We start from the raw sequence: 26,434 nt of genomic DNA, 5'->3' as shown, positions 1-26,434 counted from the left end.
CCATACTTAGTTGTTTCATTTTGGAAGAATGACCTTTACATGTGTAGCACTTATGTATTAATGCAGATAGATTCTCATGCCATGGTTAAGAGTTACATCGATCTCCGTAAACATTCTTAATCCATGTATGTAGTCAGTAAAATTGTGATGTCCTGTGACTAATAATTTTTGTAAGAGCACAGCTACCTAGTTTTTAAAATCTGGTCTGATCTGCTAGCAACATGTCTGGAGAAATGGGGAAAGATTGCCTCCAGGGAGACACTTGCAAGTTCTGACTTGATTCTGTAGCCTCACTTCGTAGGTCTCAGAATTATACAGTCTAATTCAGTGACTTCTGGCAAAGGCCTTAATATCTTAGAGTCCTTGGAATAAGGTTCCAAATGTAATGAAAACTGAGTCCTGCCAGTGTCTCAAGGAACCCAACATTAAAATTCACCGTTTACTGCTCGGCATTTCCTTTCCTTTTTACTATCCAGAAAACGGTGGGATGAATGAATTGGTTCCCTAAATGCCAAGTAGAACAAGTAGCAATGATTTACCTAGGATGATGCTAGCCTGAGGAGAGCCAAAAAGGGAGAAAAGGAAAAAAAAAATTAGTGAAGCCGATTTGTCCCTTCTAAATTAGAAAGAAATGTAAATTATATGTATTCTTATTTTCCGTTTTGATTCAAATCTATATTTTAGTAGCAACCAAATGAAGATGATGTATTTTTCCCTTCCTTATATCGCGATATAAGCAAACACTGTCTCCTGTTTGCTTCCAAACCCCAGCCTACCCTCCAGAAGCATAGAGAACAGTAGTTCGATTCAGACAGCCTTGCTAAATAACCATTGTGTAGTGAGCAGAGATGTGAGTAGACCTGTTTTTAACGCATGTCTTCTCAGAGCCCCTATTGTCTTCCTCAGGAGGCTGGTCACTGAAGCAGAAGCAACTTCATAATAAATCACCTGCTACCTCATTAATATTCAGCCTTCCAAACATATTTCGTTTTTATGCTTTTAAAGCGAATGCAAATGAACAAATGTAAGGGGTGTTTGGACGGTGATTAATGATTTATATAAATTAAAGTTACTAGGGTAAAACAGCACACTCACTCAGTGCACTTTATTAATATCAGTAAATATGATTTGATTTATGTGCATAAAATAAGTGATATTGCCCCAAAGCCTCGCTGTTCTGAAGGATTATAAAATCCCTCACTGTAAATATTAACCAGCTCCTAATATAATCTGACATCTACTTCTGAAGTTTGCAAAAACGATTTAATAATCTGCTTATAGTGGTAGCATAGCTTCATAAATCAGAGCTGCATGATCAACATACGTTTTGTTATGAGCGAGCATTATGAGGAACAAATGAGTATTCTGGAGCATAACTCAGCTTTCTCGCTATTGTTATTTATCCTTGTGTTTTCCTTGCCCTTACAGGGGGTGAGGAATTTCTATATCAATTTCTTCCTTTGTATATGACATCAGTAAAAACTCAAAGTTTAAACTAAACCTAAAGAAGTACCATAGGATAAAGGGACCTCTCATTTTAGAAATCGAATTTACTAACTGAGGGCAGCATAAGTAATGATTTTAAAGGTGAGAGTCGTGGTATTACGGTGACCCCTAGTTCAAGGAGGTCGAATGTGTTCATAACAAATGTCCCATCCACTGGCAAAAGGAAGTACATTACAAGCAAGTATATTGCAGATATCTTTAAGTCAGTTATGGGGCAAAGCTATTTGTTTTAAGGTCTCGGCGGAGGGGAGGGAGAAAGTGCTTCTGAAGAGTTACTCAGCAGCTCCCCTCCTCCTCTCAACTCTACCTCTGCCCTGTTATATGGTTACATCATATAGTCTAACGTCGTAGGAAATTGTACAGTAGTAAGCATCGTTTGTATTTGTTATTGCTGTTATATTTATTTAAGTTTTCATAGATCCCCTTACAAGGACAGTTCTCAGTCAATCACTAGTCAGCTACCTATATTATCTCTGTTTCCTGAATGAAATTCAGGCTTCAGTGAGAGAGTACTTGGTAAGTTGTTAATATTAATGTCGCAGAGCCTTTTTCCTTCCCTTTGAAATATTTCTACTTTTAATACCATTTTTCTAAAGGATATAGTTTGGGTTTTTTATTTAGGCATTGCTCGTTTTAGAGAGATGGGTTAGTAGAACATAGGATATGGGGGCACTCTTGTCTGTTAAGGAAACAATCTGAACATTTGAAGTTCAGTGTTAGCATCTCATTGTGGTGGCGGGCCACCCAAGAATGATGGAGACATTTTTTTGGTTCATCATGTCAGATGTTGCCATCCATAATAACCTGGCTTCATTGAGTTTCAACCCATGACAGGAAGGAGATGTAAGAGGGGAAACTGTCCATCTCATGGCATGTGGAGACAAAAAGCAAGCAGGCAAAAACCAGAGTGTGACCACAATCAACAACTTCCTTCCAGCAGCCTTTGCCTACCAACATCGTAATAAGTGCATAGTTTTTTTTCAAGAATCTATTTTCAAGTGACCTCTAATTACCGAATACAACTAGATATAAATCTGAAATAAATAGGAATTAGTTCTATTACATCAAAAATTAATATGTGAAAGGTGACCTATGATTATCAAAGTACTTATTAGAAAAAGTATAAATTATAATACATATAATTATGCACATCCAATTAAAATAGCATTTATTGAATTATAAACAAGGACTTACATTTCACTAGCTCAATCTAACTTTCAGTATACCGAGGATTTGTTTGATAGATTCTCTGGTGATGTTCATTACGTTTCCTTCATTAGTTGTCATCTAATAATGTGGCTGCTTTATTACACAAGTCACCTAGTATTTTAGAAGGGAATATACAACCCTGGGAGGTTATTAGTGGATTAGGAAAGATTAGAGAGGATATAAGGACTGAAGGAAAAGAGTCAGTCTTTAAAGAAGAAACAACGCTATTTGCACGATCCTCCGTCTAAACACAAGGGAGTGGATTGTGGCAATATGGAAAGTAAGCCTCTTGAATAGAATTGTCAAAATTCTCCCACTCTTGAATAATTTCTTTATAATAATTCACACTTCAGGGATACTTTTGAAAATATGCACAATTTCATGTATCAGTATAGCATTTTTAGAAAGAATTGGTTTGTTTGCCTCTGTCCTCACTGCCCCCACATCCTGTGTCTTCCTTGTATCACCCCCTGGATGACCCCTAGTTCATGTCACATACATCCCTTTGATGATCACCTTCAACACCTCTTTCCCTCCCTCATGGTGTCTACTTCAGTTTGATAGCCTGTGCCTACACTGGCACATCTACATACATTCATTAAAAATCAGGATCTACATACAAGAGAGAACATTTTTTAAGACATATGTTTCATGCATTGCCTTCAGTTCTATGCTTCATTTTTTTTTCAGTGTAGGCCTTTTGAAAGCAACTGTATACAAGTTACCTAACACAAGGAATTCAGGCTTGTTGCTATTTTCTGTGGTTAAGAAAAGGGAGCCTGTTATCCTCAGCCACAATGTGATCTTTTGTAAGCACTCAGCCCTGGTACACAGGTAAATAGAACACATAAATACATTCTTTAACCGTGAAACATGAGACTTAGAAGTGAACCTCGCTGGGAATTGGTGAGACACACCTTTTATCTAATCAATGAGGGATCCAAGACAAGAGAATTTGAATGGCAGTCTGGACTAAGCAGTGACACTTCATTTCGGCAGTAACAAAATGAATTGAAACGAAGAAAAAGAGAAGAAAATAAGAGAGAAAGGAACATAGGCTTGTCACACTTAAGATCAGCTGCTTCATTTGTTGTGAGCAAGTTTCATTGAGAATCCTGAGTCGCAATTCCACCACTGTTGGTTAAATTACCAGATTGTGTGTGGCAATTTTTCCCAATTAATTTTTGAGACCATCACTAAATATACAACATATCCGTTTCTTCACCAGCAACAGATCCACTGTGTTGCATCTGATACCACAGAGAATGCATTATAGAAAATGAAAAAAAATCCCTAAATTTAAAAATCTTTAGAAGAACACATAGGTTAGAGTCAAAACCAAGACAGAACAAAATGTTCAAGCGAGACAATGAAAACGAGAGACATAAACAATGCATATAAAAGAGGTTAGTGCCTAGATTATATCAGGATCATCCACGCATAAACTAAATACAATTCAGTGATTCAAAAGCAAAAACAAAAGTACTAAAACAGACAAACAAAAAACAAAAGCAATTTTGGAAAAGAGGCTCAGAACGTTTCACGATGTGAATGAGAGGACAGCAGTGATAGGCGGTAGCGAGAGTCTTACACTGCGGAGTCTCAGCCAGAATTGGACATTCAGTGCTGCTCCAGGGGATGGGAGCTGAGAAGAGTACTCGGCACAACTTTCTAGAGATGTGTTGTAATGCAGAAATAATGCACACATTGACCCATGACCTTGACTTTTAAATACTGGATACAGACAACCTCACTGTTCTGGACATGAGCCAATTAAGAGAAAGTAGAAGGGCTGAGACAGGTAATTCCTCATGTTCCAACCCAGAGCTATGAACCGAAATACTAAAGAAGAGGCTACAAGTCAGCATTCAGCGTCCTTCATTTTATATTGAACTAACAATAAGCCATTCTGTACTCTGGAAGAAATGTGTCATTGAAATCCATCTTAATAGATTCCCAGCGAATGAATTAGCTATTAAAAGAAGCTGAAATATCTCCGAACCATTTGAATGAAATTTAATAGGCAGGTTGATTAAAATTTAATAGCAAACTTGTTGGCTATTAAAAGTGCACAGTGTGATAAATCAAGGTGTCAGGTCTTCAATTTATGACTCAAGAAAAAAATGACAAATGAGCTCTTGACTTTCAACAAAATATTGCTTCTGTGACACTTTGTAACTTCATTCATTGTTTGAAATGAAATATTAAAATAGAAACTTATGTTGCAAGTTATTTTACATAATTTTAAGGGAGCCAAAAGGTAGCATTAGTTGTTTTCTTAATAACGACTTCATGTTGAATATATGAGATTATCTACGCCATAGTGTAACCATACGAAACCAAAGTGAGTATTGATCACATTGTCCTCTGATAGGCGAGCGTGAAGGTACAATTTTTACTTTGTTATAAAGAAAAAGGAGTGGGGTGAAAACCAGATATTTAAAATAAATAATGCCTTTGAATTGTTTCTCTGAGGTTTTAGAAGGCTCTTTGTAAAACATCTACCTACTTTCATTTTACTAGCCTATTTTGCATAGCTTACTATAAAATGATCAAATATTACTGAAAAATATGTGAGAGAATATTACTGAACTCCTGGAAAGATCACAATAAAATTCTTCTTTTGCTGAAGGGTATCCTCAAAATGCTTGAAAAAAACTACTGTTTTAAACATTTTCATGTGAGTCTACCAATGTCTTGTATGACCTTGAATCCAAAACTACATGTTCAAACAAGATAAAATTGCGAAGAACAGAATGGATGATGAGCTAAAGAATCATGGTAAAACTGATCAGGGTAAACATATTCATCATCTTCTCTTTAAATAACAAGACGTTGAACACCGAGGCTTATTGTTCTGTAGTTCCAAAGGAACACTTGTATTCCCTTATTTTATTGAATCGTTAAGACTTCAAATCACAGATTTTCTAGCCATCTAAATTTGGTGTTCCAAAGAGAAATACAAGCACATTAAAAATGCATTGTGAGGCACAGTACAGGGAACCAATCAAGTTATTTTTAGAGCTTATCAGTATACTTTTGTTAGCTTGCTGTCAAGAAGAAATGCTGTTTGAAATATTTTTCCAAGCGGTGAAATAGACATTCAAGTGTGATCCAGACTTTCACCCCATCTCAGATCTGTCTCCTGCTTTCACAGTTTGAAAGCATACTGCTCTGAATGAACCCAGCTTACGTTGTCATCCCGCTGTCCGGATATCAGAACGTGCACTCTACTGTCAGAAAGAGGTAGTAAGTTCTGTGGCGGAACTCCGAGTTGGAACAGTAGGGCTTGCTATTTTACTGTGTGCGGTTCACTCACTCAAAAGTCTATATTGTCAGTCTTAAACGTTGGGTATTCATAAAGGAAAAAATAATGTAACCCCCTTTAAAATGGCTGTCTTTTCCAAGCTTTAAATCCTGATCATCCTGAAAAGCCCTAAGAGAAGCTTCTCTGGACTGTTCAACATAGAGCATCAATGGCCTATTTGGTGGGCATCTTTCTTGCATCAGAAATAAAAAGGCTGAGGGACTGGCTCTATCTGAATAACTATGCATATGTTGAAATTCAGTCTTTTTTTTACTAGACATCCAAATCTCATTTCTGTAGCAAGTATATAGGTATGAGAAGTTGATAACCCTATTGAGACTAAGAAATAGATATTTTTTACATAGCTACTTCATTTTTAGCCGAATATAGCTTTTTTTTTCCCCCTGTGAATTCTGGCAGATACTTTGGTTTGTCTGTTTGGGGACATTGTTGTTCCTACCAAACGTTAGCATTTGAGGAACATTTTATCACTACAAATATTTCTGTAATTGTTTATTTCTGCCTGAACAATTTCAGTAGTAAATGCAGCCAGTATTGTCTTCAAAGCAGACAAGAAAATACATCCAGCATTTGGCCAATGAGCACACTGTAAAAATTACTCCAAATTAGTACTAGAGAGATGATTAGGGATTAAGGTTTCTTGCTGATCTTACAGAGATCTGGGTTTGGTTCCCGGCATCCACATAGTGGTCACAACTATCCAGAGTCTCCTGTCCTCTTCTGGCTTCTGCAGGAACCAAGTATGTAATGTGATATGGATGTTTACATGCAGATGAACACTCTTACCCATAAAATGGAAAGGAACCACTCCTTAAAAACTACTGAAGTTCAATTTCATGACTTGTAGATGGCACCAATCTCAGGCAAGTTATTCCTTAGTCAAGCAAAGGATGGTTTTGTTTCTTTTAATGGGTTCTACGCAGTTGGGTGAGAACATTTAAGACAACCACTCCAAAAAGTTTCCCTGGAGTTTACATTCCAGTGTTTAAAGGGTACAACTTGAACCCCTTCCCACATCGTTAGCTATCTCTGCTCCCCCACAAACTTATTTGTGTCTCAAAATGAACCGGTAAGCTTAACTTTTCAGCTAAAAAACAGTGACAGATGGTCTGTAAACACTGAACTTCTTGGACGTCTTCAGCAATTTCACAGCTGCTAGAAGGGAAGTTTACAAATCAGAAGTCAGTTCCAGGAAAGAGGATGAGACAAGGTAGACAGATTCCTGGAGAAGGGTTTCAGAATTCAAAGTGACCTCCATCCATTGGGGAAGCAGCCAGAAGCAAACAGAACAGACTGTGTCAGACTAGAGCAGTGCAGGACAGCCCCAGAGAAAAAGGTACCTTTGAACACAAAAGATAGAAGACTACAGGTTCTGTGCAGGTTTTCAGCCGGAAGACTCAAGCATTGGTGACAAGCTGAATTTAATTGTCACGTCCGTTTGTCTCTGCATAGTCGGTGCCACCATTCCAGAGTCGAATTGCCTACCCCCATGTGAGTGCAAGCTGTAAGAATGAGGAACTCATACTTCCTAAGGATTGCTCCCTTTAAGGGATGCTGACAGATAGCTGGGACCTGGTAAGGTCGCTCTGGAAAAAACAAACAAAAACAAAAACAAAAAAACAAAAAACAAAAAACAAAAAAACAAAAAAACCAAGCTGTGTGCTGTAAACACAGCTTCGGAAAGGTGATTTCTAACTTCAGATGAATTCAGAAAAGAGCAATGATTTGATTATGAACATAGTCTCCTGTCTCTTCTGTAGCAAAACATTCCGGGAGTAATTTCTATCTTTACGCTGTTTGTGAATAGCAGGTCATCGTGTACCATTACCCACTCTTGTTCTTACAGTCGATGCCCTCACTTTGAAGTAACATGTAACATGTGTATAACTGGAGTTGGTCTCACATAGTACATGAGCTGTAGAAAAGGCTGAGGACGGTCAAAAAGAAAACTGAATTTTACATAGTCATTCTTTTCATTTTTATCAGCAAAAGTCTTCTCATTCCCCAAATAGAGACTAACAGACGTTTTTATTCCTGGGGACCAAACTATTTTCAAATGTCTTCATGATTATAGCATAAAGAGTAGATGAGTCTCCTATGATGACTGTAGGTCATTCCTCGTGACTTATGCTCAGTAACTAATTGGTTCTGACATGCTTTGAAGTCCGAGAAAATGTTCTTCTGAAAAGTTAGGTGTCCAAGACTGAATTTTGTTTTATGTGGTTAATACTGATCGTAATACCTACAAGCATTTCAGGCAACGTGCTCAGCCTTTCTCAGTCGATGAAAATCAACTTTAGAACTCAGTGCGCTTTACCGCATTCATAGGCGCGCTGTCTGAAGTGCTTTGAACGTCTACTCCAGAATTCTAAAATGTAAAATCAAATAAAACACGTGGAGCACTGAAATGGAATATTATTCTTAGAAACACACAGCCAGAGGGACTATCTGTAAACACTTTTATAGCATCACTACAATTCATTCTGAAGTTTTTTTCATTTCCAATCCTTATCATTTTCCCTTTATATGCTGGGATTTTTTCTTATAAGAAAAACAATAATAAAAATCTAAGCTATTGAGCCATCGCCTTCTGGTTTATGCAGAATTCTTTCAAACTTGTTTGTAATTTATTGTATAACTTCTTTTATACTAATATAGAAAATACGGTAAATTATCAGGGCAAAGAAATATTTGACATTTTATGTTCACTTGAGCTGTGTGTGTGTGTGTGTGTGTGTGTGTGTGTGTGTGTGTGTGTGTGAAGGCAGGCCAGAACAAGTGATTATCATTTCTCTTCCCTTGTGATTTTCCATCTTTTGGGGGGAGGGGTGGTGTACAGAAAAATATCATGATTATTTTACAGCATCTTTTAATTTGAAAACTTTGCCATTAAAATATAATTACATCAGTTTCTCCCTTTTCATTTCTCTCTCATCCTCTCCCCTCTTACAGGCACCTTGCTAGCTCTCAAGTTCTTGGTTCTTTCATAGTTATTATACATACATATGTATTCATATATATTCGCAAATGCATCACTGCAGCCTGCTGAGTCTAATTGTATGTGTAAGATTTCAGGACTGGTTTTGAGAGTGGGCATTTCAATGATCCTGGAGCTTACCGACTGAGCAAGGAAAGCCAGTAAGCTGCAGAGAAACTCCTTATTCTGATTCCCGGCACTGACATGGTGTGTGCTTGACCAAAGTACTTGGCTTCTCACCTGGGTAGTTGAGGGCCAATGCTTTCATGGCTAACACTTTATCCATTGAACCATCTCTCGTCCACACTTCACCTCTTACCTTTTACAAAGCAAATTAATAAAACATGCAAAAATCATGCAAAAAGCGGTTGGAGAGATGGCTCAGTGGTTAAGAGCACTGGCTGCTCTTCCAGAGGTCCTGAGTTCAATTCCCAGCAACCACATGGTGGCTCACAACCATCTGTAATGGGATCTGATGCCTTCTTCTGGTGTGTCTGAAGACAGCTACAGTGTTCTCATATATAATAAATAACTCTTTAAAAAAACATGCAAAAATTTCTCCCCTTAGTTTGTTTTCCAATTAACTCCTGTTAGGTAGCATGTGGCAATTAAGGGACATATAGAGAGTCAGGAGTAAAACTTTACCCTTTCTTGGTATGTGGAGGAATGTAAATATTTTTGAGTATTTTCCAATTTTAAGTTTTTGATGTTAGTTCATTTTAAGTTATATTTTTCATTTTCTATTTACATAGAGTAATCACAAAGGGAAATCTGTTGATTCAGAATACCAACCTTCTGTAGTAAGCATAATTTACATGTAACTCTTTTTTAAGTATGTTTTATAGAGTAAATTCTGGGTCGAACAATCATAGATGTATAAAAACCAAAATCCATAAATGATTAAGCTTTAGGATCTTCTATTTTGGTCATAAAGGTACTAAAATTAATTGTTTTAAACTTTAAAGAATTAATGTCTCATATGTATAATTCTTCATTGAAAAGTAATGTTCTGACAGATTTATTACATGAGTAAGAGCAGAACTCATGCTTCACGGTGAGGCAGTATTTGCATGAATATACAGTGTAACTTCAGGCACAAAGGCTGAATACTTAACCAGCGAAGCAGTTGTTGACTTCTTTGCAAATTCCACACAGGATATACAGAAGGCAATGACTTATTGATATTTTCATCTTTAGTGCACTGACAAGCTACATGCTGCTTTATATCAATTTTTGGTTTCTCACTTTTGTGGTTAAAATAGTTGTCAGTTGACTAGCATTCTACCAGATAAAGATTTATTATTTTAAAAAACATTAACACTGCTGTCGCCTAATTTCCCCTTATCGCTGTTAAACTGTTTCTAAGAGTGGAAGAGAGTTTTCCATTGCTAACCCAATGTAGTTTATTTTTACTATGAGGGAACTGCAGATCTGCATGTAATTGTATAAAGCAATGTGGAGTTCTCACGCCTGCCAGCATCTTCTGAAACTGAGTATTGCAACCAGCATATTGATCTGCAATAACCCATTCATCAGATTTATTTCGTCTGCTTAATTGGAACTGTGTTTGTATGTTTATTTGATGAGTGCAGTTTCATACTCAAGAAGAATACGCTTTCACTATCATAATTACTATGTAGAATAGTTTCATATTTCTGTTACTGCAAGGTATGCTCTTGTGACCATGCACAATTACCACCACTCATCTGTTTTCCTTTTACATGATTTCCTAACATGTAATAAATGACGAGTGGAGTGACGTAGTATATGCGTTTGGGATTTGGCTTTCTCCCCTGCTATAGTCATAGAAATTTGCCTAAATTTTACAGTGAACGGTGGTTGGTTTCTTTATAGCTTACTCATCTTCCATAGTAAGACATAGGACACTGTCTGTCTGTCATATCCACCAATCAAGAGAAGTGTGAGCTCTTTCCTGTTTGGGGATATTGAGAAGTATGGCTGCTGTGAATTTTCATTTACAAATTGTTGGAATCCTTGTACAAGAATGTAGTCACTGGATGACTTACAGAGGGTTTTTTTTTGTTTGTTTGTTTAATGAGAAACCACCAAACTGATTTCTAGAGAAACGATCATTTTACATCCTACCAGTGACAATGGATCCATTGGGTTTCTCTGTGTCCTTGAATACTCACTCTCGCCACTGTTTTTATTTTGTACAAATAGTATTACCTGATTATGAATTTAAGTCATTCAATAGGGATAATTACAGGGTTGTGTGTGTGTGTGTGTGTGTGTGTGTGTGTGTGTGTGTGTGTGTGTGTGTGTGAGCTTACCTAACACGTGGGCATCTTTTCTATGAAAACTCTGTTTATAATTGTCTATCTGTTTCCAACTGGATTTTGTTTTGTTTTAATACTGACTTTTTACCATCTTCTGAAATTCTTTGGTATGGTTTAGATCAATGTGGGATAACAAACTCACATTAAACTCACTCTCATAAACTTAGAACAAATACATTCTCTCGGTCTACAGCTTTTATGTTCACTCTCATATTTAACGTCCATACATCTGTGTGCACAGCCTGCCTCCTGATATGATGTATGCTTCTGTTTTCTGCATTACCCCCTCCATCTGACATAAACTATAATCTAACATATCATTTTCATATGTGGCCTAAATCTTTTCAGTATAATTGCTCCTCTTATCTTTCCCATTTGGTTCACTGGTTTGGTGGGCAGCAGGTTTTCATCGCTATGCTAATATGCTAGACACGAAGAATATCTGTTTTCAAACATATAATATCTGTCCGTTACTTTAGTAAGCCAAAGTTTGAACAAAAAGTTGGAAAATGGAAACTAAAATGTATGTATGTGTGTACTGCTTAGTATCATAAAGTTGATACTTTGTTTAAAATTAACAAAACCGTTTAATGTTCACCATAACTGTCAGGTCAGCAGATTAGTATACTTACTACGGTGTAGTAATGAATGATTGTATTTTATTTTATTTTGATTAAATACTTCTCGTAGACTTGTAAGAAATACCAAATCCTTCTGTTGTGTCAACAGTTGCTCTCCAAATGAATGTTCAACCATATTTGTAGCATTTGATTCTTTTTTTTAACTTTCATGAAGAAAAAAAAAAAGAAAACTATTCAACGGTTTCTGTGAATGAGGGAATGTCTTTGTTTAGTTTTAGCTTCCTTTCTGCATTTTTAACCTTTTTTTCCTTTTTTGGCTGTAGCTTTGTGTTTTGTTTGTATGGATGGCAAGATTTAATTTATTTTCTTCACCCTCGGTTTCAGTTCTTAGCCAGCATGGGAGTACAGTCTCGCATACCCACTTGGGAAAGAGAGCACCCTTAAATGTGGCTTATTCGATACTGTGAACTTCTTTCTTTCCCATTCCCTCAAATGTGGGCATCATTGAAATGTGTGTGCCACTGGCATCCTGTTTGAGTCTACTTAGCTGCTGCTTGTAACCAGGACTATGTCAACTGTTGTCATTCTAAATGTTTCCTTTCTTTTTTCCAAGCACATTTGCCTGATTGACCTTTTTTTTTTTTTTCTCTGTCTTTCTCTGGGGCTGCTCCAGGAACCATGGCTAATCATCTTATGAGCAATGCTCTTCTTCGTCCGCATGGTACTAACAATCCCTATAACACATTGCTTGGGGAACCGGCGGTCTGTAACAACCCTTCTATCAGCATGTACAACGCACAAGGTGCGCTGGAGTTTATCTTAATTTTTTTTTCAAGTGAGAGTCCCACTTTCTGTGGCTTTTCTGGGCACGGTCTATTTGCTTTCCCCCTGCCTTTTCTTTGTTTTGGAAGCAGACACACAGAGTCCTTTTACATTCCCCTCCTCCTGTTGCTTTTATTTCCCATCTTCCTGAGGTTTCCTTAGTGAGTAGACCCCTTCTGATAAGCAATCCATCACTCCGTGTTTGTTTTCCTGTGCTGTTACGAAATGTATCGTGCTGTGTCCGTATCTCCCTGTTATTAATCTATTTCTGTAGTAAATACCTGTGCACTTATTGTGAGACATGAATGTATTTGTCCAAGGTAAGTAAGTAAAGGAAGACTTGATTCAGTAGTCTTAATGTTATAAGATTGGGGAAATAAATCTTCCTTTGCTGTATTATGAAGTGCACTCTGGGCACGAGGCATTAGTATTGATGAAAGCATTAGATTAACTCCAGGGGAAAGTCCATTGACCTAAGGCATGGAAGAGAGAGCAGGCTGGAAGGCAGCAGACACCCTACTTCTCTCTCAGCTCCCACAAGGCCTATCGGAGTTGGTCCAGGCAAGCCACAAAACTTCTTTTTAGGCCGTGGCTTCCTCTGAAGATGGTCTCATTGTGCATTGTCTTGCTTGAAAAGCAGCTTATAAAATTTTTCTCTCAAAAATCAATAATCATGTATCTCTTTAAAAACTTACACTGTCAGTTTGGATTTTACCTTTTAAGAGGGTAGATATTTGTCATAGGCACGAAAGCATCTTTAAACATTCAATTTCTGTACATGTAAAATAAAACTGCAAAAACTATTCAAGTATTAGTTGCGCAAAATAAAACTCCTATCTAGTGAGCCACATTTTGAAAACTGTATTTTTTTTTCTTTCGGTCTCTTTAAGTTGAATGTGATAGATCAGTAATCAATTCCTGTCCTATTCTGAATATCAGGTAGTTCATTTGTGTTTCATTTCATTCGAGGTGACTGCGGTGTGATTGTGTAAACTTATGCTCCACTCTTAAAGGGGGCTGCTCACGGCAGTGTGCCAGCATCGTCTCACCTAAGGTTGCCCAGGTAGCTGTTTCCCAGAGGTAAAGAATTAACTAGAAGTTATTTTTAAAGCACCAAAGTTAGCCATTAAATGATGGCTTTAAGATGGGTGCAAATAAATAGTTGGGACTTTCAGTTTTACCAAGTGTCTTCACAATGGCATCCTAAGAATCACAGACTGTGAGCCTCTTTGCCCAGAGCCTTTGAGAGGAGGGGCACAGAGTATGAGATCCTCATCTGCTGATGTCTGTTAGGGATCAATTATTCCTCACCCAGTGGCCCCTACACCTCAGGATCCTATATATTTATGGCTGAAACGCTCAGTTTGTTTTTCCTGTCTGGGTAGATCACCTTGGGTATGCTGCTTAGGTTAACCTCTGCAGCAAAGAGGCCTGTGCAGTTTTCCTTCGGTGATCTTTTTAATGTTAAAGGCAGACAATGTGTTTCCCCCTTCTCTTCTGTTTACCTAATCAAACAGAACTACAGCAAGTTGAGACTGTTTCTTGGCCCCTGTCATAGTCTCCCTCTCTATACAGTCTCTGGTTTGTCAGGGTCCCTATTCTGTTGTGGAGCCCCTGAACTGTTCCCTGAAGGTCTGCCAGATGTGGTTTGCCAGAACATCTGGTAGAAAAAAAGAAAACATTTTACTTTGTTCTTCATTATCTTTCATGGGCCAACTAACAAGTAAATACGTTGTTATAAACAATTTAAAACAGGCTGAGATATTAGCACATTTAATGATGTTAAGTGACCATTTACACCGTATTTGCTAATTAAGTGTATTCAATATTATTACGTCTATAGAAGATGTTGGCAACTGTTTTAAACACGAAATTTAGATTACGTTTGTTTTGCTTTACCTGTATAATTTATAATTGCTTATAGAAGAAAAACTAGCAATTCTTAATTGAAGTGTTTTTCCAAATTCAATACTTACCTTTCCGTTGTTATCCAAAATTCAAGGAGCTTTTAAAATATGGAACACATGTCAAAATGATTAGATAAGTGAGTCTCGGTTATGAAGTCCTATTAGTAATCTCAAACTCAAATTAAAGCCATCCTGTGTTATGTTCCTAGACACAAATAGATACTAAGCTATAAAACGAAAATATTTACAATGTGAAATTTAAAATAATACCATATATACACAGTGTTACTCTTATGTAGTTCGTTTCTAGATATTGTTATAGAAAATTACCAATAAATATGCAGACTTCATCCAGATGTATTTGTCTTTTATTTCACCAAATTTAATAAATGCTAATGACTATTCTTAAACAAAAAAGAACTTAGGTAATGTTGTTTTTAAAGTAATAGTTGAAACTGTGTTGCTTATTTTGTTCTTTTTAAGACAGAGAGGAACTATACTAGTGTTTGGAGCAAGCTTTGAAAGACTAGCAAAAAATAAATCTTGATGATTGTCAGATTGCTACTAATCTCAGGCTTTCAGACAAACGCACTTATATTGTTATTGGCAAGGAGAATTCTCTCATGAAATACAGGTGGCTTGGTATGTACGAGGGTGGCTGACATTGAATTTGCCACTTGATTGTGTGTTGTGCATTCCCTCATTCAACTATGCCAACGCTTTCCAGGCATTGAAACGTTCAGTTTGAAAGTAGTCATTCTTGCTGGCAAATGCCTTTTCTTAAAATTTGTAAAAATGTATTTATAGTGTTACTGAAGTATACAGAGTTGGAAATAAAAGCGAAGGAAATACATTTGTTATACTAAAACTGAGAGACTATGTATAGAAATATCTAAATTATCACACATTACTTCTGGACCATTATCTTCTTGTCAGTATGAGAAATTTTATAAAGATAAGTCTCATTGAAAAACCTGTCAAAACAATGCTATATAAAGAGAAAGTCATGATTTCACCAAAATAAATGTAGTTTTCAATGTAATTAAATTCAAACTCAAAACTTTAGAGAACAACAGTAACCCATAGGGCAGGATGCAGTGAAGAGTACATTATATTTGCAAAGAATACAAAGTTGTATGGAATATAATTTAATATTACCTTATGGTTCCACCACCCTGTGGCAGATCAGCACAGGAGAACAGAGCTAGGAGAACTGTAGGCCTCCTCTGGGATTCTTCCTCTTCTTATTAGCAGTGTGGCATCAGACCAGGCCCAGGGTCCTTCGATCTTAGTTCCCTTGCTGAATGACTCTAGTGACACTAGAAGCATTTGGATCTGTTGGTAAACAACTTGTTGTTTATTTTGAATTCTCCTTCTAAAGCTCATTCAAAGTTTTAGCTGGATTTACTTTCCCTTTTAAAGATGTGACACATCTCTTTTGTAAGGGAACGATCAATACTTAAAATGTAAAACTATCCCTTCAGCCAGAGAATATGACCAAAGTGTGCATATGTGAAAGCATTCGAGCACTAATTTGTGCAATTAGTAAGTGCTGACAAAAACATTTGTATTTCTTTTAGAAGACTGGGTGACTCACAAGCCAGAGTCTTCTGAAACGGTATTGCCCCGTAGTTTCCTTGGTTTTTTATTCTTGGATATTTTAACCTTTCTATAAACAAAAGAACAAGGAAAAGTGTTCTTCTCTCTGATTATAGATAAATTTTTCTTGGAAAAAAATTTGGGGCATGTCTCTCTAATAGTATACTCTTAAAATATTTTGTTATTTATGATGATACTGCAATCTAAAGCAAACTTTCTAGTTTGGATGCTTTTCTCTTACTTATTGGGAGGCAGAATAATAGATGGATTTAATATTTCCCCCGTAGTTATACACCTTATTAATTTGAGCTTCAAAAAGCACAGGCTTGTTCTTCTCATTTTTTTTCAATAATGCAGCATCTCTATGGTTTAGCTCTGTTTTTAAATACAAATTTAGATTTAATGAAATGTAATTTATAAGTAATTAATCTTTTAAAAATTATTTTATTTATTTACATTTCAAATGTTGTATCTTTAACGGAAAACAAAGATAATTTTATTTTCATATAATATAAACAATAAAACTATGTGTAAAACAGAGACTTATTTGATCCCATAAAAACAAACCAACCAAAACCAAACAAACAAAAAAAACCCAGCATCTGTCTAGACTCAAAGTAGTAAAATAACCCTTGTGCAGGGAGAGAGAGGAAACACGAGTGGCAAAAGAATACAGTAATGAGAACTTCAGTTCCAGCTTTCTTTCTGTATTTTATTTTTAATTTCACTACTGATGTCTAAAAGTGGATGTCGTTCCTTAAAAGGTGGTACTTTCTGATATCACATCCGTATCCTATCGGGATACAGCAATAGAAATAGTCACAGTTCGCCCCCCTTTTTTACTCTCTGGATTGTGTGACAATTTGAAGAATAACATAAGTGTATAAGAAATCCGTGAGCTGTAGTAACATGTATTAAAGCCTCATTATACTGGTGTGTTAAGCAGGAGGGCCCTTGTTTTCTGACTAACATGTTAGCGTTTGAATTGTGGTAAGCCATGTAACACAAACTCGTGAATTTGGGGATGGTGGAAATGATTCCCCCGCCTCCCTTTTCTGCATATCATCAATTTGCTTTTGACTCATGTTCCTCCTACTGTCGCTGTAAGCTTACTTGTTGTTTTTTCTTTCCTTTTCTTCATGCTGTCGTTTAGAGCCCTACAGAGAGACAAGTATGGGAGTAAAGCTAAACATTGCATATCAAATGTAATTTTTTTCAGTTCACTTTTATTGCATCACATATAGATGATGTAGTTATTAAAAACAGTTCATCTCACAATTTCAAAACTTAAAAGAAAAAGAACCTGCAAATCAACGTCTATGAATATCTGCCAATAGAGATTAGACGCTCTTGTTGTCTGATTCTTTTATCCTGTCACATAACCAGCATAGTTGTTAAGTCTCATGTATTGTTTGTGTGAGTTAAATTGTTTTTAAATCGAGCACATTTTTTTCCTTTGCAAAGCAACCCATAAACTTTTAATTTTAATTAATGCATTTCCATCATCGAACAATGTGTCCCATTGCAACATGCCCACTTTGTTTTCTTAACGCTGTTTGAAGCCCAATACCAAATGCATTGATGGCAACATTTTTAAAAGCCCCAATGCATCTGCTGCATAATTATAACCATCAAACATGTCACACCAGCCGCCACAGCAGCACTCACCTGCCATACTCAGCCCTTTTTGAAAAGCATTCACTTTTTTTCTTAACATTGTGAATCTGTGTATCAGATATTTTGCGACATGAAAATAAATCGCTTCGACCTATGTCTGTGGTGGCTGCTTGCTAACGGATCTTAGGAATTGTTATTTTTGGAAAGAAAAAAAAAAAAGCTTTACGTGAGTGCAAAGCCCGCAAAAGTCCTCATGGAATTGGCATAAACACGTGACATGTCCTGTCAACTGTCACTGAACTGGCGTTTCTGAAATATGCTTGCATCACAGATATAGAACGAGTGCTATATTTTCACAATTTAGAAGTGTATTGAGAGGTTTAAGAAAATCCTTCAAGTAAATTTTTGGAAATACCCTTCCTTATTTACCAGCACTGATTAAATGTGTAGGTGATTTTTTTTCTTTTGTGGATATGCTTAAAGTAATGTATGAAACTATTATAGATTCTTGAACTGCTCCTTCAAGAGACTGCCAAAAACCTTGAAGTTTGTGGTTAAATTTATTTTCCTGCAGCTGTTTCTTACCAAAAAGAAAAATGTTTTATCTTCTTTAAAAGTAAATTTTGATATGTCCCGAGTCATCAGTCATTATAAGAGGATAACTTTAATAATAATATTGTGCTTTTAGGAATCAAACACATTCTTATTCAGTATTTTTCAGTGACCCTAAACAATAATTGTTGGGTTATTATATAGTAATAACTAATGTGATTATAGCAGAAAAATACAAAAGAGTATACAAGCACTTTTGAAAGCATGTATAAATTACTTCGAAGTGCCATTTATTTGACTGGACATTATTTTATAACTTGAAAATTTAACATAATCCATTTGTGGTATTGTATGCAAAAATTATTTTATTCTTCCTAAATCATATTTATAAATCAAGGTAATAAATGTTTCTCTTAGTTTTGAACTGCATATTCAAAGTGTCACCCATGAATTATGTTAGTTATTTCAGAGATATGTAAAGTTAGCGATGAGGATTTAACTGACTTTAATGTGTATAAATTGAAAGCAGTTAATGCCTATATCAAATCTTAATTTGCCAGTTACAACTAAATACAATTTATCTGTTCGATTCTGTTTGTGTGAAACTGGAAATTAATACATTTTTAAATTTTTTTACTTTGAATACTTCTTTTCTCTTTATAACATTTCTGTTATTATACATTTTGGATTATATACATACGTGCTGATATGTATAGATTTAATGGTGCTTTTTGTTTCTTTCCGTTTTATATTTAAAATGCTAGCAATTTATACATATTTTAGAGTCATACATGTTTCTACTTTCGTGTTTGTGTGTGTGTTTGCGTGTGTGTTTGTGTGTGTGTTCGATGGCTCATTGGATATAAATGTCATAGTGTCTTGTAATCTTTTTCAGAGGGGCTTCTGAACAATGCCAGGGATACAAGTGTCATGGATACTCTACCACTGAATGGTAACCATGGCAACAGTTACAGCATTGCTGGCGGCGAATACCTGAGCAACTGTGTGCAAATTATAGACCGTGGCTATAACCACAACGAGACCGCCCTAGAGAAAAAGATCCTAAAGGAACTCACTTCCAACTATATCCCTTCATACCTGAACAACCACGAGCGCTCCAGCGAACAGAACCGGAACATGATGAACAAACTGGTGGACAACTTAGGCAGTGGGAGTGAAGATGACGCCATAGTCCTGGATGACGCAGCGTCCTTTAACCACGAGGAGAGTCTGGGCCTGGAACTCATTCACGAGGAATCGGATGCTCCCTTGCTGCCCCCGAGGGTTTACTCCACCGATAACCACCAGCCACACCATTACAGCAGGAGGCGGCTCCCCCAGGACCACAGCGAGAGCTTCTTCCCTCTGCTAACCGACGAGCACACAGAAGACCCGCAGTCACCGCACAGGGACTCTCTGTACACCAGCATGCCGGCCCTGGCCGGTGTGCCCGCTGCAGACAGTGTGACCACCAGCACCCAGACCGAAGCCGCAGCGGCCAAGGGTGGTGACGCCGAAGATGTTTACTACAAAAGCATGCCAAACCTGGGCTCCAGAAACCATGTGCACCCGCTGCACGCCTACTACCAGCTAGGGCGAGGCAGCAGCGATGGATTCATAGTTCCTCCCAATAAAGATGGGGCCTCTCCGGAGGGGACTTCCAAAGGACCGGCGCACTTGGTCACTAGTCTATAGAAGGTGACACGGGGATGACAACCAACGGGACAGCTAACACCCGGTGGCCCATTCTGAGTCGATATAAGCAGTGGTCATCGTGTGTAACACGTGTGTGACATCTGATGCTGTTCTCAAAAGAGAGACTCTGACATTTGGTTTTTTTTTTTTTTTTTTAACTTGAATTTTTAGGTCAGCGCAGGGGAGAAAGCTCCCCCTGTGCCCCAGTCTTTCCCGTCTTTCCCCTCAGATGGACACTTCATTATGTTAATGAACGAGATAAGATGAAAATGGCGCTCATTGTGGCCTTGTTGAGTTAGGTTGTGATTAACAGCTCTGATGCTCTGTTACTAGAATCACGAGGACCTGATTTTTCTTTCTTTTTTTTTTTTTAAAAAAAAAAGAGGCCGGAACTATTGTTTGGAATTAGTAACAATGCTGCATCTAGATTGGAGTGCTGCCCAGCCGTAGAAGCAGAGCAGAACTGTATCCCATAGCGGTGCGCGGTCACTCGCAACCTGAGTTCACCACAGCGAGCATAGCTGTGAAAAGCAAAAGCAAAACAACAGAATTAATAATCTGACGGTGGGGAATTCTAGAATTATATGCTAAATGCATATTTTATGATTTGCTGTATTAACTGATGATAAAACTAATGGCAGAAAAAAAAAGAATTGAACAATTTCTATGTCATGTACAGATACTAGCATTGCGCATATAGTCTGCTTTTTGTTCCTCCAGAATTTGAGTCCTGTTAATGTAGTGGCAAAGAAGAAATTTTCCTTTTCTTTTGTGCTAGTCTTGCAAGTTTGTCTACCAGTAAAAGAGCAAAGTTTCCTTCCTTTCTTGTTTTCTTTCTTTTTATTTGTTCTTTTGTCCCCTCTCCCCCCACCCCACCTTTTTATTTTTCCTTTAAAAATTCACCTGGCAAAAAATAATAATAATAAATAAATAAATGAAGCTATCACTTTATAAGAATCATTTTCTAGTAATGCAAACAAATTATTTTTTAACAAAAAATAAAATAAAATAAATAAAATTAGACTTCCTTCCCTCCATATATATCTATCTATCTATATTTATCCAGCCCGAGTATTTCCAATGTCATTTTTGCAAATTAGAGCAGGACAAATTTTACATTTCCAGGGCACATCTGTTGTAATGCGAAGCATTATTTGGCAAGCAGTTCATCACCAAGGCAGTAGCTATGATTCTAGAAGCTAAGAGGTGTCTATAGAGCTAGAGGGGGCTTCTGCATGTGAAATGCTGTAATTCGTAGGCGTTAAAAGTGCTGAATGGGCAGTCTGACCCCCACGTGGGCACCTGCACTACCAATTGTTAGAGGAAATTCACTCCCTCCTAGTGAGAGTTGAAAGGTCAAATTATTTTGAGGTAATTCTTTTTTTTTAAAGTTTTCTGTTAACAGGAAAATTTATTTATTTGACAGGATTTTAAGTAATGTAGAGATACAAATGGTAAATTAGCAGCACATATAATTTTTTTTAAATTTATGATCCATTTTGTATGGTCTCAAGTTGGATGACCTCATTACTAATATTTGTTGTAAAAGTGAAACTTGTTTGCCGACCAATAAACAACTGATTGAGATTTAGAAGAGATGGCTTTGACGTATGTACTATATTATCAAGTCCTCTTTTGACTTTCCTTGCCTTTCCTTTTCTTTGTTTTCATAATATAAACTCTTCTTAACCTCTGTGACCCAAGTGAGCAACACACACACACACACACACACACACACACTCTCACACTCAGATATATATCTGACTTGAATATCCAAACACAACAGTACAGATTTTTGCAGACAAAGTTGATGCATAGCACCCACTCAAGTGGGATAAGGAAGATCACTCATCTCTAGTCACTAGGCTTAAGGCTAAAGACAGTCATCCAGTGGTTTAAATATCACTTGTGATGCGGCCATCTCTCAGGGCCCCTTATTGTAATCTTTATTCTAATGGAGGAATTTGGAAATTTAAATTTCCTCAGTTGGCTAAGAAGCACAATAGTAAAAGCAAAGACCTTATTCATTGTACCAGAAGAATATAAGGTCATTAACATCGACACACTGTGTTAGTTTTCTCTATGGCCACCTCAAACAAAATCTGTTGTGTTGGTTCTCCTCCATCCCTCTGACTCCCTTTCTGTAGTCTCTGACACCTCACCCTGCCCCAATGCATATTTCCCACCTTTATGCCTCCTATGTAAGACCTTTTTACTTTGTTTTTGTCTTCTTCAATGTATGGGTACTGGTGAAGGACAAAAGAATTCCTTCAAAAGAACTTTGTAGATCTTTCTATTCCTACACTACCAATGTGTCAGATCAAGGAGCCCCACGTAGAATAAAGCTCAAATGAACTTGCCAAAGTATATTTTCCCTTGTAGTATATCCTTGGGCTTACTTTACAAAAGCCCACGCACTAGCTATCTCTAAATGATATCTTAAATCAAGGTGAGAGGCGTTGAGAGTGTGACCAGCCAGTCTTCCATAGACACTGTAAAGTCTGTGGTAGAGAGGAAGTTGTGCACCCATTAATCTGAAAGTCATTTCAAAAGAATCCATGGATCATTTGATTTTAGCCAGATGATGGCAATATTTTCTTGAAATCCATAAACATTTTAATTTGGAAGAGAAACATAAGCATTAGAAGTAATTAGTTTTCTCACGACATGGTTTGGGAATATTCCCCACATTACCGATAACCCACCCGATACCTATAAAAAAAATTCCCTCAGTGAGCAAACCTAAGTCAGCCTCAGAAATAAGGCTATTGTTTGTGGAGTGCTAACACTTGTGCTTGATTTAAAAAAATACTATCCCAAAGGAAAGCAATATCAGTAAAAGGCCGTTTCATGAGACAGTGGCGACCCTACTTCAGTCCAGCTCTTCAATCGTCTGTAATCTGGCATTACTACTTTCCTGTGTGGTGCTGTGTGTTTCGTTATCCAGAACTTGAAAGAGGTAGCCTTCCCATTTCTACCGGGAACAACCTGAAGAAAGATCACTTGAATACATCAACTGGTATCCAAGGCCTCTGCCTACTGTGCGCTAACGTTGCTCTTGCATCAAGACGAAAGGGCCATTGGCGACCTCTCCTCTCATACATCATAACTGCCGTGCTTCAGAGAGTTAATCCTGTGGGAATCAGACCAACATCATTTAAAAGGACAATTAATAGAATCAATATGCAGGGAGATCTTATACTATGCAACAGCAGAATGTTCTCCTCACCTTGAAAAACCTTTGCTATGCGACTCTAATTAAACAGAAGAAACAGTAGGTAACGTACGTGACTGTGTCTCATTTCAGTAGAAGTGTGTATATTCATTTAGTCCTGATTATACCACCTACATTATAGTTCCTGACCCTTGCTTCCACCCGACTTTTCATGCAAAGGCACTGACACATTAATGCTAATAACTTTTTCTTCATTCTAGAACCTTTGGTTGATTCTAAGTCTTCAGTACAGGGCGGCATTCGTTGCGTGCTTATTTGCATATTTTACCAGAAGTAAATTTCTACCAAACAGACTCAGTGTGCATACATAGCACATTATTCAGCCCACTGAAAGAGAGAGAGTCATGTAAATGAAACAAGCCAATTATTGCTTTCTAGTAAATAATATTTTTGTAATATTTTACGCTTGAAGTTTTTACCTCTTTGAGGTCTTAAGTAATGAGATAATTTGTCAGGGCACTAACTTAAGGACCTCAGGTGTAATCGATTCTTGTATTGATGGCTTGTTGCATAGCCAATGATGCTAATTGATAATATTTATAAGTAAATAGAAATTCAAAGCAGAAAATTGGTTGGAATTCAGTTAAATTGTGTGAACATCCCTCTTCGTTTTTAACACAGTAAATGTGAACATATGGGAGATAAATGTCGAAGCCCCGTGCTAGAATAATCTTAGTGAGTAAAATGAATTGGCCTGAGAACAATTATAACTATATTAAAATAAAAATAAGCAGCCAAAGCAAAGGCAGCTAATTAAGTTAATCATAATTTCTTATTAAAGAAGGCCCATGGTGGTTCTAAATTAAATCATAGTTTATGAAATGCTGTTTTTAAGACCACCTATACAATTTAAAAAATTGATGCACTAAAAATATCTTTTAAAAATTTGGGCTTTGAATTTTTTTTTTTTAATCGGAGCTGAGGACCGAACCCAGGGCCTTGAGCTTGTAGGCAAGCGCTCTACCACTGAGCTAAATCCCCAACCCAAATTTGGGCTTTGAATCTTCAGTGTCAACAGTGTGATGAATCCTCTGACGTTAATGATAACTTTAAAACATGTTTGGAAGTAACTGTAGTTTTGTAGGAAAGGGGGAAAAGCTTTTGTCTAACAAACAATTGTTAGCGGAATTGTATCTATGCCATAGAAATGAAAGTCTTTAGTTTTTAAAGTTGTTCATTAACACTGTATAAAACTCCAGTACTTAACATATTTTGGAGGAAAACAAAAAAAAACACCAATAAAAACAACAAACAAACAAAAGTCACTTTAACATAAATGAATGTCAACTTAAAGAGTCAAAAATAATCTGAAATTCTTATCTGATAGGAATTGGTACATTAGCCATAGTCCTTTACTCCAAGACAAGTAATTGATATAAAATTCTATGTACAAACTTCTCAGTATATTATAGGCCAGAATACAAATATTTAATTGTTTATTTTTAATATGTCATAATCTTTCACATAAACAATTACTATGCATTCCTAATTAGAATCTATATATTAGATCTTTCCATGTCAAATTTTAGAAAGAAGACAGAAGGAACACAAATACATAGAAAAACAGGTTTGGGAAACATTTTCATATAAATGAATTCTATGTAAAAAAAAATTTTTTTAAGAGTTCATAAAATAGAGTCCAAAGACTAAACTCAGTTTTGCAATCAGGAAATTTGTCTGTTTTAAACCATCTGAAAAACATGTTTTTAGACATCTGAACTTTCATTTATAATCTAAAAGTGTTGATAGTTGGTATAGCTGTTTGTGTCCTGGTTAAGCCATAGGGGACATTTATCTAAGGCATCCATTTACCTTGATGACGTCATGCTTGCTTTACAAAGGAAAATGGTCTTTAAATTGTCACCTGTATATGTGTTTGAACAGTCTAATTTTTAATAAGATTTCAGAGGAAGTAACTTTTTTACAATTAGCCAGGGAGTTAGTTTTGTATATTCTCATTTTAAGTAATCATTATAGTCTTCTAAAAAAATTATAATCATCAGTTTGCCTGTAGCACTTTTAAGTTGTTATTAAAAATGCCTCAATTCCAAATATGTTTTTGAACCTTTACCTGTCTTACCAGTATGTTGACTGTATTTTTCTTCATTTGTAATTTCCCTGCCACTGGAGAACATGATAAAAGGAATTGGGGACTGATTTATGTGACGATTAAGAAACAGCTCACGGACACCACCTTCTTTTAATCAGCTAGGAGTTTTAACTGTAGTCCGAACAGTTCCAATCAGAACCTGTTTGGCAAAGTTTTCCCAAATACACAATATCTACATTAGCATTTTAAAGGAAAGGTTTCAGGGGAAGGGGTGAAATTGCTTATAATGATTAAAAAGCTGTTGTGCCCAATACTTCTGATGTGTTAAGAAAAAAATGTAAATTCGTATATTTTCATCATTCTAAAACCACAGAAAATACAACATGCTGTTAGCCTTTTTTTTTTTATATTTCTCACGCGGTTAACTCCTGTTGCACAGAAATTTCAATACTTCCTAATTGTCTCTAAAATATAAGTATTTCTCATCAGTTCACCTTCACCCTCTGATCTCCTGACTATTGAATACCTACACACTTAATGCAACCCGTAGCTTTGTGATTTTTACAGCTTTATTATGACCCTCTCTAGTAAAATTGATATTAGAAGTATATGCATTGTGCAAAATAATTAACAACCTATAGTCTTATGACAAAATAGCCAGGCACATATATACACACATATATATCTATACCTGAATATTGTTGACTTATCAAATTACCACCATGCTGACAGTTGTCGATCACGGTAGTCACTTCCCACAATTCTGCAAAGAACTCTACATATTCTAGACTATTGAAATACTTGACAATACAACGCATCAGAATGGATTCCCAGTGCATCTTGAGAACCCAATAGTTTTATATCGAAGTGCTACCTTTGAGCTAAGGAGGAAGGTGCAAAAAAAAATCTAATTAACAGAGGAATTTAGATTTGTTTTACTGGCCCAACACTGGAAAATTCTTACAACGTGAATCAGATATAGCTTCTTAACTGCATACAGATGACAAGGTAATGGTGTCAACCTTAAAAATTGCTTTGTTCCCACTGATGTTTGAA

General features: G+C 36.6%; 1 protein-coding gene and 1 long non-coding RNA gene across 27 annotated transcripts in view; one reads left to right on the top strand and one right to left on the bottom strand.

The window, feature by feature from the left end:
• Adgrl3 (adhesion G protein-coupled receptor L3) overlaps nucleotides 1-26,434 on the top strand; it is a 767,242-nt gene that overhangs the window by 714,252 nt on the left and 26,556 nt on the right. For 9 of the 26 annotated variants that reach the window (XM_063272823.1, XM_063272820.1, XM_063272822.1 and 6 more), the window contains 3 exons: nucleotides 12,575-12,703; nucleotides 17,383-17,400; nucleotides 19,294-23,370. The exons of 4 other annotated variants lie outside the window; for them this stretch is intronic. In XM_063272823.1, the coding sequence (XP_063128893.1) occupies nucleotides 12,575-12,703; nucleotides 17,383-17,400; nucleotides 19,294-20,093 (947 nt within the window). In that variant the 3' untranslated portion in view covers nucleotides 20,094-23,370. Of the gene's footprint in view, nucleotides 1-12,574; nucleotides 12,704-17,382; nucleotides 17,435-19,293; nucleotides 23,371-26,434 lie in introns of those variants that run through there. 13 more of the 26 variants (XM_063272831.1, XM_063272830.1, XM_063272829.1 and 10 more) reach the window with 5 other exon arrangements.
• Nucleotides 15,763-17,388, bottom strand: LOC134481836 (uncharacterized). Its single transcript, XR_010057687.1, has 2 exons — nucleotides 17,343-17,388; nucleotides 15,763-15,965 (listed from the first exon to the last, which is right to left on the bottom strand). It is a non-coding gene; the product is annotated as an uncharacterized LOC134481836 (long non-coding RNA).

The sequence above is a fragment of the Rattus norvegicus genome, chromosome 14, assembly GCF_036323735.1.
Source record: "Rattus norvegicus strain BN/NHsdMcwi chromosome 14, GRCr8, whole genome shotgun sequence".
Lineage (NCBI taxonomy): Eukaryota > Metazoa > Chordata > Mammalia > Rodentia > Muridae > Rattus > Rattus norvegicus.
This window is presented reverse-complemented; position numbering and strand designations above follow the sequence as displayed.